Source organism: Mixophyes fleayi, chromosome 6, assembly GCF_038048845.1.
Source record: "Mixophyes fleayi isolate aMixFle1 chromosome 6, aMixFle1.hap1, whole genome shotgun sequence".
In the NCBI taxonomy this organism is placed as follows: Eukaryota; Metazoa; Chordata; class Amphibia; order Anura; family Limnodynastidae; genus Mixophyes; species Mixophyes fleayi.
The window spans coordinates 167,854,407-167,872,772 of NC_134407.1; the positions used below are offsets into that span (position 1 = coordinate 167,854,407).

Below are 18,366 nucleotides of genomic sequence, written 5' to 3' on the forward strand. Positions count from 1 at the left end.
AGGCAATTAACCAATAAAGTGAATGCAGGAAGTTTTGAAAATACCAGGTGTGCGCATGCTCAGTTCAGACCAGCAAGTGAATGCAGGGAGTGAAAACCAAGGAAACAGATATGAACAGAGACCAGAATGAATGGTTAACTGGTGCAACGTGTAGTCTCCATGATTTGCCCAAAAAGGAGTGGGTAAAGTATTTGGTCCTCACACTAGAGGTCTGTGCAACGGAGTGGCCCCAGAGGACTGTGCGGACTATAACTTGATAAACACCCCTCTTCTGTTCATCAGCCCCCCAAGAAACTACCCACAAAACCAGGTGCTTCTAACAGTCCCAGCACTTCTCTGTCCTTAAAAGTTATCAGACACCAGCGGAGCCCCGGCTGAAGAAAAAGTGTTATGGCTGCAGGAAAATCGGTCACCTGAGAATGGAGTGTTCCACAGCCCCAGCACCCCAGACTTTTGCTACTAATCCGAGTCAGGCTGACTTATTTAACTGCTGGTGGTGAGCCCAAAGAGACTGTTCCCACACAAGCCAGTACCAGAGGAGTGTGGCAATGAGGAAAGTGACTCAGCAGAGAGAGTCACTAGTTTGACCAAAAGACCACAAAAATATGTGGAGGAACCTGCAGCCAGTCCAATTGGGAACCCTGCAGGAAGAAGGATTTAGAGACTCAGGGGCCTCAATAAGAGCAATGAACCCTCATCTTTTTGATCCTACCGCAGTATTGCATGGTCACACTGCCAAAGTTACTGTTGCAGATGGTCTGTAATGGGTCCTATAGCAAGCATCTATCTGGACTGGGGAGGTGGCCAGGAGTTGTAATATGTTGCTATTACCCAGAGCCAAGCTACAAGACTACGGTCTTCAGGATCTCAGCCTGGACAAGCCAGCCCAGAGAAAAAGACCACAGCTGCTAGACAACAGTCATCACCAGCAATCACAGCATGCTGCTCTTTGCCTCTGGAAAGACTATGTCCGCTAGAAGAGCAGAGGATGGAGGATGTTGTGTCTGGCCTAATCTTGTGGGCATACCCATTGATGCTCCTGCTCCTAGCAGTATACCAGCTCCGGCGGTGTGTATAGCTGACCACAGTGACCTCACTTTGACTGACCCCAATTTGACTGAATTAGTAACCCCAACATAGCAGCATGTCCCAACTTAGAGAGGGCTGCAGGGAAGAATTCAGGGTGGCTCAGCTCTCTGACCTCTCACTGGAAGGCATAATGTGCCAAGCTGACAGCGGCCTCTCTGAGATGGTGCTGGGGAGAGTAACCTGGTGTAAAGGGTTGCTCTACCGGGTAGCCATGATAGACCAGTCCGAGAACAAGTTCAACGGGTGGTCCCACAGACCTTTCGCACTCAGCTGATGACAGTTGCTCACGAAATTCCTATTGTTTTGACACCAGGGGAGAGAATGAACACTGAAGTACCAGACACAGAACTTTTCTGGCCTGAAATGTTGGATGATGTCCGAGCCTACTATTAGTCCTGTGATGTGTGTCTGTGACTTGGGCGCCCCAGTGTTCATGCTCCCCTCAGGTCCTTAGTCGGGAAACCCTTCTAGTGAATTGAGATCAGGGAAGAGATATATCCTCACAGTAGGGAATTACACCACAAGGAAACCTGATGTTGTAGCTCTCTGCTCCATCACTGTGGAGAAGTTAGTGGATGAGCTGCTAGACTTTCTAGCAGAGTAGGTTCTCCCAGCGATATCCTAAATGATCAAGGGAAGCAGTTCATGGGTGGCCTAGAGTGTGGCAACTCCGTACCCCCCCCTACCATCCCCAAACTAACGGACTGTGCGAGCGGGTCAAGGGCACTCTGAACCACATGCTATGGGCATTTGTAAATTTGAATGGGAGACATTGGAAAGCTACCTGCCAGACCTGCTGTTTGCTTATCAGGAAGTACCACAGGAGTCTACCGGATTCTCCCCCTTTGAATTACACTATGGCCACTGAGTTCGGGACCTACATGACCTGTTCCAGGATTCTTGGAAAGAAAAAACAGTCAGTATTTAACTTATGTGCAAAACAGAATACTAATTTGCACCCTTTGCATTGTAACATGGTTTTGTCCAGGAGACTGAAATAAGATACCTCTTCATTTAAGATCCTTAATGAATCAGGCCCTATATTTTAAATGTTTCCTAGTCACCCATTAGTGAAGCTTTACAAATGGTTTTCCTTTTTGTACCAAGTGCTAGTGAGACGGTGTGTGGTAGTGAGGATACTTATGAGATTGCCCTATTATGGAAACATATTGGACCATAGTTGGTACTTTTTCATATAAGGCAACTTCTGATAACACAGAACAAGTAAAGCATATAACGTCATCCATAACAACCAATGAGATATAAGCTGCCATCAAACCGATTACATATGACTGTTAGCAGTGGATATGTGACAACTAATTGCTATCGGTTATAGCACAGATCTGATAGGGTTCAGGTGTTATAACATGACACAATTTTAGATACAAGCTGCTGCAATACATCAACTCCTTGACCATGTAGCACATCAGTGAGTGGGAATTGATATCTATACATAGCTTGTGTACTGTTGAGTGGCCTCTATAGGCAGAGTAGTCCCACAATCATATTGGGTGGTCTTTTATTGTAAGTCAGTAAAATCATCAAGGTGATCCATCCAGCAGAGCACTGCGCCACAGATGGAACGTTAAATACATAATTATTAACAATTATGGCAGTTGCGATCATCACTGTCATCATTTATCTTTCCTCATGAGATGGGAAAAGGGCCGACACTGGTTTTGTAATCCTTTACAAATCCTCTAATTTTCGGATATTATTCAGTGTAGATTGACTTAACTGGTGTGACTCCTTATACACTCATTTGCGACATTTCAGTTATGCTAATTTTTGACCATATCATCTATATAAAATATGTCTTTGACTACTCTTAGAATACCAAATGCTGTTATAATTTCAGGTTTTTTTTCTTACTCTTTTTAGTTCTTTCATAGTTATTTGTACTTTTAATTGAACACCAATTTGGTATACGTGTCTAAACAAAAGGTGTTTGTGCAGAGAAGGGTGGGGAGCACAATTATTATACAATTATTTATGTGATTCAGATGAGATGCACGGGGATTTGGGACCAGGGAGACACACGGTGATGGGAAGAGCACAGAAAGTGACTTAGGAGGATACAAATTTAAATCCCATGCTGTAAATGTGAGGTTCTGTATTGGTAATGCCGGGGTGTACTTCTTTAATGTTTCTAAACCCATCTCTGCTTTTGTTACTGGCCCATAAGGATTGACAGCACCTTTACGTCAGCAGTCTTTCGTGAACCTTGCATCTGGAACTTATCATTGTAAATGACAGGGTGGAGGAAGTTCAAGATGCTTAGAAAATATTCTTTTTACTCACTGTAGTTTCTCTATACACATATGTAAGGTATTAATTATACAACTGTCATTTCTGCGTTGAGATTTTGATGTAACCCTTTTATTTACCAATTACTCCAGAATGGAGAGATATAATTCAGCTCTAGCAATGAAAACATAATGCTTTTCCTCCAACATGTCTTGTCTATGCGGCATATTTCTGGACGACTAAGACTTTGAGTCCCTCAGGGCAGGGACTTACTAATGAGAGTTTTTATCACACAAAATTAAGAGTTAATGATTCATTGTCAGATTTAAATATCCTGTAGTGCAGTCTGTCCTTACCAATAAACAAGCTACAAGTCACAGTTGCAAGTAATCTTTGGTGGAAGGCAGCATGGTGAGTTCCCAGGTGACAAAACTGCTGGGAGGTGTAGTACACCAAGAGCTCAGCTATCATGTTGCCTCTTGTTAACTCTTGACATGAAATACTGCAAGCTGGTTATCTAGACCATTAACCTATGTTATAGAGTGCTAGCAGTGCTGCAACAGCTAAACATAATCACACTTATTGTACCTACTACTTTGAATATTTTTCCAACTACCTAATTAGATTGTGAGCTCTTTTGGCTGTGGCCTTTCCTGTTATATTGCCTGGACCAAGTTCTGCTCCCAGTTTGTTTGTTATAGGCTAAGTACATTGTGTGCATAAACAACCATAGGTCAATTGTGCGTCAAAAGAAAGTTTTATTGAATATAACTTTATTTTAGAACTTCACCAGAGATAGGAGAAATACACCTCTTGATATATTAATAATAATAATGACAGAGAAGAGAGAAATACATTTAGAATATGGATGTCTTGGGGACATACAGCAATGTTTCGAAGATAGTAGCTTGTCGGTATGTTACAGGAGGGCTCGTTGGTGCTGATCACATCTTCTCCTCGGTTTGCTTGATTTCTTGTGACATCACTACTCCATTCACAACCTCTTCTACAATGGTTTTAATTATTCGGCTCTTAGTTGGCTCTGAAAATAGAGAGCAAACTTTTAAATAAGGGAAATGAAAAACAATTATATATTAAATCTGGTATAGAATAATGAATATATATCATTCTGACTTTCTGAGGATCCTGAATATGATATGGTCCTTGAGATGGAATGCAACTATAGACTGTATGCACATGCTTCTTAGGCTCCATAATCAGTCATTAAGATATATTTTTATAACAGGTGCTCACTTAAATATTTAATGAACATGGAGGGCAATTTATTCTCTTTAACCCTAGCTTTAGCCCTCAACATATTAATAGATGGTTTCTAATTAAATGCATAGGTACAAAAAAAATATTTCTACTGAGCTGGAAACTATAGAAGGGATTATGCTCATAGAATTTAGGCAAACAAATCTATTTAATCTTTGTCATATATTCCAAATTTCTAGTCTTTTTATTATGAGTTTTCTACTTATCATTTTGCAGTATATAGTAGCAATAGCAATATTTGGCTGTTGGTATTTTTATGCTTTTTGCATTCTGGAATTCTGATCTTTAACTTTTAAGGATAATATGTCGTAGAAATGGGAATTTGCCTGCGATGATCTTTAGATCTAGTGCTATTTCAATATTGCCAATCGATAATTCTGTCATGGAACACTTTCATGCGTCATGCAACACAAGTGGTTGTTTTCGTGACTACAAAAGATACTTCTTGCCTTTTACAAAACACATCTATAAAATATTAATATAATGTTCTTACTTGGTGTAACTTGTGGAGTCTGGATTATTGGACTAAAAAAAGAAGACATATTCTTGTTAGTTAGGTTTAAACATGAGTTATATATTGGCTAGGATGGTCATGTTTTGAACAATATCTGTGAAGTCACAGTTATAGGAGTATTTCCATTATAAATATGGAGAGAAAATCGTTTACAAAATCCTCATACCTGCTTTCACCCTCTAGCAAGCGGCGATAGATCTCAATTTCCTTCTCCAGTCTGGTCTTGATGTCCAGAAGCTGATTGTACTCTAAGCATTGCATTTCCATGTCATTCCTAACTTCACACAACTGTTGCTCCAAGTTGCAGAGCTTTTCTTGGAGTTTCCCAAGTTGTGCACAGTAGTTGCCTTCTGTCTCGGCCAATGTGCTCTCCAGTGATTTTTTCTACATAAGGAGAGAATTGTGTATTAACTGTGCATCAAAGCATGTGTCTGTCTGTCCAGCAATAGGTCCTGTCACTTGTGAAAATGCAACAGTTGAATTTTGGTTTACAGTTTTCATTGTTTGGTTTAATCAATGGTCATCTGCAGGCTCAATTAAATACATAGATAATTACATTATGCAAATACAGCGTATATTAACTAGTGATACTAGAATCGCCTATTTTTTAAATACTGAATTCACAATAAAGCAAAATAATAATTTTAAAGAATACACAATAAAGTTAAAAAATACTAGAAAGTCGAGAATGCAAAAATCCTTACGTAATACACAAAACACTAAAGTGAGTAGAAAGTTTAGTAATACAGTAATATATAATTCATACTAAAATAGTAGTAAAAATTGATAGATAACAGTAAGAATAGTAGAAGAATAGTAGATATTAGTAATAATACATAAAATGGCAATATTTATTTTTTTATAGTGGTGATGGGTCCATACCATAGCCAGAGCAGCTTGTAGTTCAATTTCCAGGGATTGTAGAGAACGTCTCAAATCAGTTACTTCACTTTTGCTGGATTGAACTTGCTCAGCTCCACTTGAGATTGCCTGCTTGAGGGCATTGCTCTGAAATAAAGCCATCAAACATTAAACTATGCTTAAGAAATGCAGCTTATAACTGTGACTAGAGTAAGTTGTGTTTTTTTACTGCTTTATTAAACTGAGCTTCGGCTTCTTTGCGATTTTTCTCTGCTAATTCTTCATAGTCAGCTCGCATGTCATTTAGAAGTTTGGTGAGGTCATTTCCTGGAGCTGCTTTCATCTCCACAGTTAATTGTCCTGTGGCCCCTTGGTAACTCTTCATTTCCTGAAAACAATGGAAAAACGAATTAAATCTTTATGAAAAAGTAATGTATTGGATACACTGGGTTGGGATTTCCAAGAAAAAGTCTGAGGATGCAACTTCAATAACATTAAGTATAATATACATATAAAATGATATAAGACAGAAAGGATCTTTGTACCTCCTCATGGTTCTTCTTCAGACACACAAGTTCCTCTTTCAAGTTTTCAATCTGTGACTCAAGAGCACACTTGTCCATGCTGAGGTCATCTAACAATTTGCGTAGACCATTAATATCAGCCTCCACAGTTTGACGGAGGAACAGCTCATTCTCATACCTGCATGGAAATACATAACAACTTACTAAGTACTGTATGATGTATAAAAAATAAAGAAGATGAGGTTGCCTTGGAAATGTGGTTGGTAATTAGATGCTTACTTTAGTTTGAAATCATCAGCTGCTAGACGGGCATTGTCAATTTGCAGGATGAACCTTGCATTGTCCACACTAGCAGTTTGAATCTATAAGAATAAACAAGTGTTTAAAACAGAACATTTGTTATGATGCAAATAGTTTTATCTCTTCTGTGTTGCATTATTGTATATAAAAAAAGGAAAGAAGTGTAATAGTGATGTATACCTTAGTAATGTTAGGAACAAATGTTTTCTAGCTCAGATATGTTTATGCATTAGTAATTGTGAAAAAAACACAAGTCACATGAATATATTTTCTTTATCTTCAAACTAAGTAAACACCAGGTAGCTAGAATAATTGAATTATAGAATCAATACCTGTTTCTGAAGGTCTTCAATGATTTTGTAATATTTACTGTAGTCGTGGTCTGGTTTGCTATCTTTGCTGTGTTTTTCATACCAATCCTTAATTTTACGTTCAAGATCAGCATTGGCTTCTTCTAAAGCTCGCACTTTGCCCAGGTATGAAGCAAGACGATCATTGAGATTTTGCATGGTTTCCTTTTCACCTCCAGACAGAAGGCCATCTCCACCAAAGCTCCCTCCACCCAGGCCACCATCAAAGACTGCACCCCCAAAGCCACCAGCACCACCCAGGCTACCTCCATAAGCTCCTGCCCCACCAAAACCACCAGAGGCACCTCCATGTTGGCTACCACCAAAAGCTCCTCCACCATATGATCCTCCAGAGGTTCCACCAAATGAGCAAGCGGCTGTCCCATAGCCACCACCTCCAACAGACACTCTGGAAGATGCAGAGCCTTTTTGGTAAGACATATTCTTGCTGAGTAAGCCCTGCTGGTTTAGCTGTAAAAGAGATAGCAAGCTTACTTCAGAAATAAACACATTAGCTTTTATATACAGTAATAAGTAGGGTGTTTCCGTTTCATACAGCCTTCCAAACCCATTTTGGCTCTTAATTTCTTGATGAAATATTAATTAAAACATACACAATGTGTCCACTTGGCCTAATTTGGTAAATCCCTTCGGGTGCTTGTTACAATAAATGATATGTGGGTGGAGCATAGATAAGTATTTTATTTCCTTTAACCATTAACCATTTAAATCTAGACATGTAATTTATGTTTTGAAACAATTTCCCTCCCTATCCCAGATGCATTTTTACAGCTGAAATTTACATGTGTGATTTACAAGGGAAACTCCTTTTACACTATTCTATTATTGGGCAATAGCTCAGTAATCTCTGTGGCACACAAGTTTAAAAGAATAATAGCATTTGTCTACATAAACCTTTGTGTAAAGTATTAGGAATGACAAAAAAACATGGGTCAGGCCTTATTTTATTTTTATTTTGCAATAATTTAAGACAACAGCAAAGCAAAACATGAAATTGTATAAATGCCCCATAACAGATTCCCACAGGACAATTCCCTTTAAGAGCAAACTGGTGGAGCCCACCAGTATAAAAAAACATAGACATCAGTAAAAGTTTGATATAATATCACCACTTATAATACTACGTATACTGCACCCATTGGTGAAACTGGTAAATTGGTGATATGTAATGCATCCATTAACTCTAGTTTAGGTAGCACTGTGGCATCACTTAAAACATAAGAAACCTTACGGAGAATGCAAATGATCTGCAAATATAAGTGCTAACACATTAGTAGCGATTCTGTAAATTCTCTTATGTTTAATACAAGGTCAAAAAGGTCAACTATTTAAACCACACCTGACATAATTAAACCTCATGCGGGTCTTGCTAGTATTTTTAACGCACACACACACATAAATATACAGTATATATATATATATATATATATATATATATATATATATATATATATATATATATACATACTGTATATATATGTACATATATCTATCTACCTATCTAGCTATCAGGGGCGGGCTGGACCAGGGGGCAGGGGGGCACATGCCCCACGGGCCAGACCAAAAAAATCTATTTTGGGCCGGTCCCTAGTCTTCATTACTTGCTGGTTGACCAGCCACCTTCTTTTATTGGCCGCGGTGTCACATGGAACGCGCACCACGTGACAGGTGCCGTCCCATGTGTGAAGAGGAACATCCAGCTAGCGGCGCGGCTGGAACAAGGTACGTGCCTGCAGGGCCTGGGAGGTGGTATGTTAGTGTATTGTGTGTGTGTGAGCGTGTGTGTGAGGGGGGCCAGTATCTATTGTGTGTGTGAGGGGGGTCAGTATCTATTGTGTGTGTGAGGTGGGCCAGTATCTATTATGTGTGTGATGGAGGGCAGTATCTATTGTGTGTGTGAGGGGGGCCAGCATCTATCGTGTGTGTGAGGCGGGCCAGTATCTATTGTGTGTGTGAGGGGGCCAGTATCTATTGTGTGTGTGAGGGGGGCCAGTATCTATTGTGTGATTATGTGTGAGGGGGGGGCCAGTATCTATTGTGTGTGTGTGGGGGGCCAGTATCTATTGTGTGATTGTGTGTGAGGGGGGCCAGTATCTATTGTGTGATTGTGTGTGAGAGGGGCCAGTATCTATTGTGTAATTGTGTGTGAGGGGGCTAGTTAATTGTGTTTGTGTGTGGGGGCCGGTATATTAATATAATGTGTGTGTGTGTGAGGGGGCCAGTATATTAATATAATGTGTAAGGGAAGGGGGATCTTAAAATTATGTGGGAGGTAGGCTATTAATTTAATGGTGGAGTGCAGGTTGGGGGCTAATTATGGGTGGTGGGGCAATTTAATTTAATAGTAGGGCCTATGAAGTTAAGATGGGGTGGTTTGAGAGCTATTAATTGAATGTGGGCTGTTTGGGGAAAATTAGGTCTATTTATTAAATGTGATTATGAACTATTTAATGACTCAGATGGTTGTTATTAATTTAATGTCAGAGCTAGTTGAAAGGAAGTAGATCTATTTATTAAATGTGAATACTATTATTTTTATTTCCGGCTGTAGGGAGGCTGTATTATAAAACGTGGGTGTTATATTGATTTAACAGCGAGGCTGGTTGGAGTTTTCTAAATTTCATGTACCCATTTTTTTTCCAAATAGGGCATCCAACATTCCAGGATCCAGCAACTGAGCTAAAGACACCAGCAGTCACTGGTGGTGAAAGTGATAAGAACTGGTAGGAGAGAGAGCAGGAAAGTCTGCCAACTGTCCTGAATCTGTTGGAGCAGTCCCGAATTTTGGTGACTGTCTCGCTTAGCCAGGATTTGGCCTGCCTTCCAGGACAGTTGGGAGGTATGTTCCGCTTCACACTGTACTGCTCGTGAGGACAGAGCTGTGTGTACCTAATAGTAGTAGTACACACAGTATTGCCTGTGTATTTGTCTACAATGATGACCATATTACATCATATGGGTCCCCTGAGTCTAAAGTACTCCGGGCTCCCCAGAGCCTTACTCCAGCCCTGGGCCAGGGTGTCAGATTGACACCTAGTAATGTGCTCCTCCTACCAGTACCACCACTCATAATTTTTGTTTTAGCTTAAGCCTAAAACAAATAATAACCCTATTAGTATATAGTCCAAAGCAAAAACAAGCCCTTTTGCTGAAAAAAACATCAGATATTTAAGGCAAAATGGCTTTTTGCATTTTGATGAATCGGCCCCTGTGTTCAGTACTGTAATAGAACATTATGTAATCTATTGCTATAATATGATTTATACCCCATTATAATCAGCGAGGTATGTATGTTAGGTAGGTAAAAAAAAAAGGTGCTGTAGGGAGAAGAAACATATAAAATAAAATGCAATATAAAGTGAGGTTTGTTTTCTGTTGCATTTTTTGTTTTCATTATTTAAGATTTATAATTTATAACAATAAAGTATCGCTGTGTTAAGCAACACTATAACAGCCTCTTTTTATATTGATAGATATATATTGTACCGAAGACCACCATTAAGGTTCGGCCGCTGCCTATGGGCCAGTGCTATGTGCTTGCCCTCCGGGCTAAAGTCTGTCCACCAGCCCCTGCTATCTATCATCACTATCATCATCATCACCATTTATTTATATAGCGCCGCTGATTCTGCAGCGCTGTACAGAGAACTCATTCACATCAGTCCCTGCCCCATTAGAGCTTACAGTCTAAACTCCCTAACATACACACAGAGATACTAGGGTCAATTTTTTTTTTTTTTTTTTTTTTATAGCAGCCAATTAACCTACCAGTATGTTTTTGGACTGTGGGAGGAAACCAGAGCACCCTGAGGAAACCCACGCAAACACAGGGAGAACATACAAACTCCTCACAGATAAGGCCATGGTTGGGAATTGAACTCATGACCTTAGTGCTGTGAGGCAGAAGTGCTAACCACTTAGCCACCGTGCTATCTCTCTATGTATACACATACAAACAGCCACAACACTAAAACCACCTGCCTAAAATTGTTAGGTCCCCCTGGTGCTGACCAATATAGCCCTGACCCATAGTGGTATGGACTCCACATGACCAATGAAGGTGTCCTCTGGTATCTGGCACCAAGACGTTAGCAGCAGATCCTTTAAGTCCCGAAAGTTGCGGGACTCCATGGCTCAGACTTGTTTTTCCAGCACACCCCACAGATGCTCGATTGGATTGAGATCTGGGGAATTTGGAGGTCAAATCAACGTCTTGAACTCTTTGTCCTGTTTCTCAAACCATTCCTGTACACTACTGTTTGCAGTGTGAGGAGTAAGTAACAACAGTGCCTATCTAATATCTTGAGTGACGCTCCAGCATTTTTTCAGGTTTGAGTAAGAGACGTTACTTAGGGTTGCTATATTGCATACAACAAAGCAATTTACCTAAGTTTTTTTTTACGTTTCTTACTTATGGACTTAAGAGCACATGATCAATTACGTTCTTTAGTGTTAGCAAAACCATGCAAGCATTGAAAGACTACTTCCCTGTCTTGATATCTGGTCTCCTGCCCATTTTTGTCCTTATGGTATTTTTAAATGTATTGTGATTTGTAAAGACTTTATACCCTGACAGATACATGCATGTCATTAAAAAGCAATTGGAGGGATTGAAAGACTGAGAGTAAATTGAATATTGGGTATATCAGTTTGGTTGTATTATATTGATGGTTAACAAAATTAAATGTTGTTTTCATCTCAAGCATTTATGTACGTATGTAGTGCATCTGGCTATGTATATAGTGCATCTGGCTATGTATGTATTGCATCTGGCTATGTATCTAGTGCATCTGGCTATGTATATATTGCATCTGGCTATGTATATATTGCATCTGGCTATGTATATAGTGCATCTGGCTATGTAAGTATTGCATCTGGCTATGTATGTAGTGCATCTGGCAACTGGCTATGTATGTAGTGCATCTGGCTATGTATGTAGTTTATCTGGCTATGTATATAGTGCATCTGGCTATGTATGTAGTGCATCTGGCATCTGGCTATGTATATAGTGCATCTGGCATCTGGCTATGTATGCAGTGCATCTGAAATCTGGCTATGTATGTATTACATTTAGCTATGTATGTAGTGCATCTGACATCTGGCTAAGTATGTATTACATGTAGCTATGTATGTATTGCATCTGGCTATGTATGTATTGCATCTGGGTATATATGTATTGCATCTGGCTATGTAGTTAGTACATCTGGCTATGTTTGTATTGTAGAAATGTTCACTGACCCCTGTATTCTGGTTTTGATTTTGGATCTGGATTAACTATGTGTTTTGGTTTTGGCAAAACCACCCTTGGGTGTTTTTGGTTTTGGGTCCCTATCTTTTTAAAACAATTTCTACCAATAGCTTAGCTGCCTTAAGCATAATGTGCTGTCAATGAACTCTACATTATTATACCATGTCTGCTCATGCTGCATCTTTAGTCTTCTTCTCCACTCTGGATACCTCTCTCTTATACCTGAAGAACTGCCAAACTTATGTAGACACAGGAATGGATATTACAACTGGAGTGGCATTAGATCTAATTCAGACAGACTTTGACATGGAACATATGGGCAGCATGGAATCTGTCATATTGGAATACGCTGCATTGAACAGAGATTTAAACCAATATATAGATGCAGTTGAGGAGGCCATACTTAAGTTAAAACGTGACCTACCGTATTAGTTCCCGGATTTAAGAGAGTTTGTACTCAAGATATACACTGCGTTTCAGAAGAATAATACAAAGGAAGCCTTGAGGCAGGATGATAAATATGTCCAGTTTAAAGAACAGCTAAGAGACCTGAGAAAACAAATGGGTGTGTCACTGGCCCCTGCAGACTAAGCTTTTGAAGATGAAGATGAGGAGATCGCCATCACCCTGAGCAGATGGCCGGTACAGTGAAACTGAGAATGAATCATGAAATCAGTTATGGATCATTTGATCACTCCACCCGTTCCTTGAAAAACTATGGTACTTCTACAGCTAATACATTGCAGCAAGCACTGACTCCCCCCGAGATGCGTTCCTTTACTAGACCAAGACCAATCCAGGGTGCCAGACAATGCACTAAAAAGAGCCATTGAAATTCACAGAAAAAAGCAAGTTCATCACTGAGCTTCGAATCAGCCCCAAATCCCGAAAAATTGTAAAATAGTTAGGTACCTCTGGCGTAAAGTGCAGATTACAAACACTTTGTGCAATACTGAGGAAACAGCAGCAAAGTGAAAGGTTTGAGTAATACATATACATGTCTATTTAGACATCAATGCTTACATTACTTGTGCAAGCAACGTTGTTCTTTGTTAATAAAACTGTTGTCTTTATACCGTTCAAAAAAAAAAAAAAATAATCCTCCATTCTTTGGATGTTGATAGTTGATAGTAGGATCAGATGGAGTTACAGCAGAGGGGTCACTAATTTTGGTCAATTCTATTGCAGTAGACAAGACCAGATGTCAATATGTTGTGCTGAGTCATCTGCATCATCCCTTAACCTTACTGTTTTCTTACAGTTCGAATTTTGCACGTAAAAGTATTTGGACACCACTTTTTGAGTCAGAATGACAAGGTCTTGTTTGGTCATTACTGACCTTACAAGAAGATGCCTCAGTGACAGTTGCAGAACTAGCACTAATAGAGAAAGGCATTGGCCTAATTTTTTCCTTGCCACTGCGTGTGTAGAATTGCATGTTGGCAATTTTATTTTTTTTTGCAGATAACTTTGCCTGGATTACAGGTCTTTTTTGCCAAGGTAAAAGGTGTTTTTTTTACATTTTTGTTTCCCTGACTTAAAAACACTATGCACTTTCACATAGGGTTTAGCAGATGATGTAGAGAGATTACTATCATCATGACTGGTGCCAGCAGCTGCCTGGTGCTCCTGGTCTTCTGTGTACTGCTGTGAAACCATTTTGATAACACAGTACAATGTGACTGCAGATTTAGAACAAGACTGGCAGCCCTATTATTTATATTTCAGCAATGACAATTAGCAATGGAGCAATGGAGCTCTCCTGTTTCTTTGTGAGCTATATAACACAGTACAAGTTGACTGCAGATTTAAACCAAGACTGCCAGCTCTATTATTTGTATTTCAGCAATGAGAATTAGCAATGGAGCAATGGAGCTCTCCGGTTTGTGTGTGAGCTATGTACGGCGTGCGAAAGTACCGAGCCGGCTTGGCTCAGTACTCGGAGAAGGATCTAATTCACCAGGGAATAGTAAGGACTCTGTCCACTAAGTGAACCCGTTGCAAAATATCCTGGCTATCGTATACATGTTTGAAATCCGAATTGAGAAGTGGTCTATATATTTACTATTTCTTGTCTACTTGAATGCAGCTTCGGAGATGCTTGATTCTGATTGATTTTAACAACTACATATGTATACTGTATGTATTAAATAAACAGATTATCTGTGTTTACAAATATCTTGGTACGTAATTAATTATTAACTTGTTTCAGAAATTTGATAACTACATTGCGCTTCTTACTCCAGTATATATTAACTATCTAATATATATAAGCCTAGTGGCGTGTGTTAGTCTGTGTGTGTGTGAAAAAAACAACAACCTGCAGCGCCACCTGCTGGGCGGAGTTATACACTGACCTACTAAATTCTTAGTGTGTGTGGGAAAAAAAAACTCAGAAAGGGCTGAAATTTGGTATACTAAGATGTTTTTAATTTGTTAATTTAATTTGTTAATTGTTAAAAGTGTTTATAAAGATTTTAAAAAAATATATATATATTTCTTGAAGGAGAAGTGACAGTTGGGAGTGGTTGGTGGTTGCCAGAGGTGACAGTGGGGAGTGGTTGGTGGTTGCCAGGGGTGACAGAGCGAGAGGAGTGTGATACTCAGGACCGCTGAGAGAGATCCTTGTGTCTGGATAGACCTCTGGATAGATGTGGCGATAAAGATGAAGGATGAGGTGATGGAGAAAAATGATGAGGTGGTGACATGTGGACAAAACCACGTTAAAAAAGGGCGCTTACGTCGGGAAGTAACGCTCTTCCCTGCATGACAAGAACCTTTTTAACACCTTAAGTAGCTTGATTTGACTAGAATGCATGAGTATCATGCACGGGTTAACTTGTGTGTATATATATATATATATATATATATATATATATAATTAAGTATAAATATATGCACAATATATCATGCTAACATTGCCTTCTTCCTGCTTTAAAAATTAAAATCTCCATGTAAATTATGTAGGAGAGGTATATCAAACTAAATAGCTAAGTGATTAATTGGAGAAATACGTTTTTTAATAGTTTACATATATGACATATATGTATTAGGAGCTGGGGTCTTCACAGGAACAGACTTCACAATTTGAAATTCAGCTGCTACGTAAACATGTGACATAAAAATATATACAGGTAATGGACTTTAACTACCGATAATATCAGTCATAGAACAAGATGGATGCAATGACAACTATTACTGACGTTAAGCTTTCTGCCTATCTCTTCCATTTTTGTCTAATTCTTTTTTGTAGCATTACTTTGTTATTTAAAAAACCCTGTTATGTTTGTTTGACAAACCCATGAACTGTGAAGCTTGCCACACATCCAAGTCAGACAGAAAACAATTATTATAATTAGAACACTGACATACCTTGATTAACAGCCTCTTAGACTTAATTATTTTTTTAGTAGGAATGTTTTTTATAATTGACATCCATATGCCATGTTGTTACATGAAGATGGCGAACACCCAAAATCAACTTGCAATGTGAGCAGACTGGGTGGATCCCATACAAGTGGCAAGAGCATATCATTTTGTCATCATCCAAAGACATTTCATGACTGTGTTTATGTTGCTTATCCAATATGTTTAATATTAGAAACAGAATATTGCAATATCCAGTATCAAGCATTAATCATTTTAAATTGTCAACTTCCAATGAACAACAATGTTTCCACTGTCTGAGGCTCTTGGGTAAACCATGCACTGATGTTACCATTTGTATTAAGCTGGTCAGTGCAGCTCTGACACACCAAGGCTAGTTATGCACTAGTATTACGAAAATGTGTTTGACATGAGGTGGTAACCAGGGCTTTCACTTGTGGTGGTGGGAAGCTAATAGAGGACATTCTGTTGACCTCCGTAGAAATGGCTCTTCTTGTAAACTCTACTTCATCAAATATTTCAAGTGCTTCTCATTCACCTACCCATATGAAATTGGAAGGGTCTTTTAATAAACCTAAGGGTTATTTATTATTCGATACATGAGTGTAAACACAGGATTGAGAGTATGCTAACCTGCTGTAATAAAGCCCATCTAGTTTAACTAATTTGGTCGGAATCACTCGAGACTCAACCAACATAGTCTCCACAAAGAAAGATCAGTAACATAGACATAGCTTGTATTCAGCAATGACTTTTTTATAAACAAGGGGTTGAAAATATGTGAGTGAACGTGTAACACAGAAGGAGAGACTTAGCTGTCCACTGTAACTTGATTAATGTTCTAGCTATCAAGAGTATCATTTCCTTTATTTGGGGAATAACCATATTATCTTCTCCCAAGTATCCATATTAGAGGCAGTGTGCGCTTATAGATTGGTAGGTTTTGTTACTGATTGTATATATCTCAAAATGTCATCCCAAAATTACTTATGAAGGTATTTTCTCACCAGTCATTTTTCATTTCAGTACTACTCTACCAACGTTTGATAGAGAGTGATAATGTCATGATGTCTACTAAACTGAATATAGGCTCTATGAAAATATTTAAATTGAGTTTCTTTTCAGTTCACAACCTTGAACTATACTTCGAACCCTCACCAATCCCTTCAAGAGACCCTCAACATTTGATATTCTAGATAATTGTTTACACAAGGTTTGGCAGTTATTGGAGAGAGTAGAATCTACATCGGTATTATCTAGTTTATGAAGAAGTTCAGAACTGAGTAGAAGCTGACAGGAAGCCACCGTGGCTCATTGTGGAACATGTTACTGTTGCCCCAAAGGGTTTGTTTATTTTCCCCCAATGAATTGCAAGCAGAAAGCAAGAACAGGATCCTCCCCAGAATTTAGATGGTCAATAAACTGGAGGACGAGGGTATATGGGGAGATTTTATTCTTATGGTGTGTGTTTATTTTGCAGCAATTTTTGCAGGTGCACTACAGGTCCCAGTGGGCCTTGGATCAGGTCCTGGAGCTTGTAGTTCTACAAGTGCCATCATGTCCTGGCAGCAATGAATATGTTGTTACTTGTAGAACTACAGGCACCAGTACCACGCCAGGGCATGCTGGGACATGTAGTGTACAAACAAAACTAAATGATTTAATCTATATTTTAACACATATTACCACAACACACACCGAAAAGGGGTGTTGGGGGGAGATCTAAGGCTTTCAGCTGAGCAGGCTAGGGCAGAATGACATCATAGTAGGGGGATCCTATGGTGCGGGTTTCCCTTTTATAGTGTCGCCAATCCAGCCTGCCATAGCCTAGAGCTGGTAGCGACATTCTCTGGTGGACCCCATACTATTTGCCCCCCCAGGTTACGAACACCAGTGCTGGGAACACTTTTGGGGGTATTAAAGTTATTATATTGTTTAACAATAATCATCGTCTATGCGATTTGTGTGGTTAAAACTCACAAAGCAATTTATTAGTAAAAGCAAAAGAATAACAATTAAATAAATAAGTACAGCCGATACATACGCTGCGCTGTGCTGGATCCAGCTTACAGTCATTCAATCCTGAGGTCTGTGGTCAAAGAGACTGTAAGCTGTAAGAGAGCAATACATTTGGTGTTACAGTAAATACAATACAGATGACTTGGCATGTTTCCATAGGTTCAGGCTCCAGGACAGTCCAGTATAGTGTAGTTCATAGGTCAGTTCAAACAACACCCTCCAAGGGTGGGAGTCAGCTCTCCAAGGGTGGGGGTCAGATGCATACTAATCTTCCCACCGAAAGATAGTTCAAACTGGTCTATTTACATTATACATACAATACCATTCTGATCACTAATTCCCTATATTCCATAACTAGCATACACGAGGTGCGATCTTATAGCCGATGGAGTCGAATAACTAAGGATAAATAGGGGATTAGAATGACACCAAACATATGTTTCCTGTAACCTGAACCTTAGATCTCAATAAAGTGCTTCTTACCATTATCATATACTACAAATTCAGTAACATTTGTTCATAAACGAT

At 39.2% G+C, this 18,366-nt stretch overlaps 2 protein-coding genes across 2 annotated transcripts in view; both read right to left on the reverse strand.

Annotated features, from left to right (window-relative positions):
• Positions 1-18,366, reverse strand: part of SMARCE1 (SWI/SNF related BAF chromatin remodeling complex subunit E1) — a 241,199-nt gene that overhangs the window by 141,771 nt on the left and 81,062 nt on the right. The window lies entirely within an intron of this gene.
• LOC142094720 (keratin, type I cytoskeletal 12-like) lies at positions 4,075-7,670 on the reverse strand. Its single transcript, XM_075177141.1, has 8 exons — positions 7,146-7,670; positions 6,793-6,875; positions 6,535-6,691; positions 6,219-6,377; positions 6,011-6,136; positions 5,295-5,512; positions 5,108-5,139; positions 4,075-4,378 (listed from the first exon to the last, which is right to left on the reverse strand). Exons 1-8 carry the CDS (start codon positions 7,602-7,604, stop codon positions 4,281-4,283), a joined length of 1,332 nt encoding a protein of 443 aa, XP_075033242.1. The 5' UTR covers positions 7,605-7,670; the 3' UTR covers positions 4,075-4,280.

Bases quoted from the DNA above. Each gene is read 5' to 3' on its own strand.
- LOC142094720 (XM_075177141.1), bottom strand. From the start codon at position 7,604: ATGTCTTACCAAAAAGGCTCTGCATCTTCCAGAGTGTCTGTTGGAGGT. The intron at 6,876-7,145 runs GTATTGATTCTA...TTATTCTTATAG, and splicing joins TTGAAGACCTTCAGAAACAG to ATTCAAACTGCTAGTGTGGA. The intron at 5,140-5,294 runs GTATGAGGATTT...TTCTTTTTTTAG, and splicing joins TTGCTAGAGGGTGAAAGCAG to TCCAATAATCCAGACTCCAC.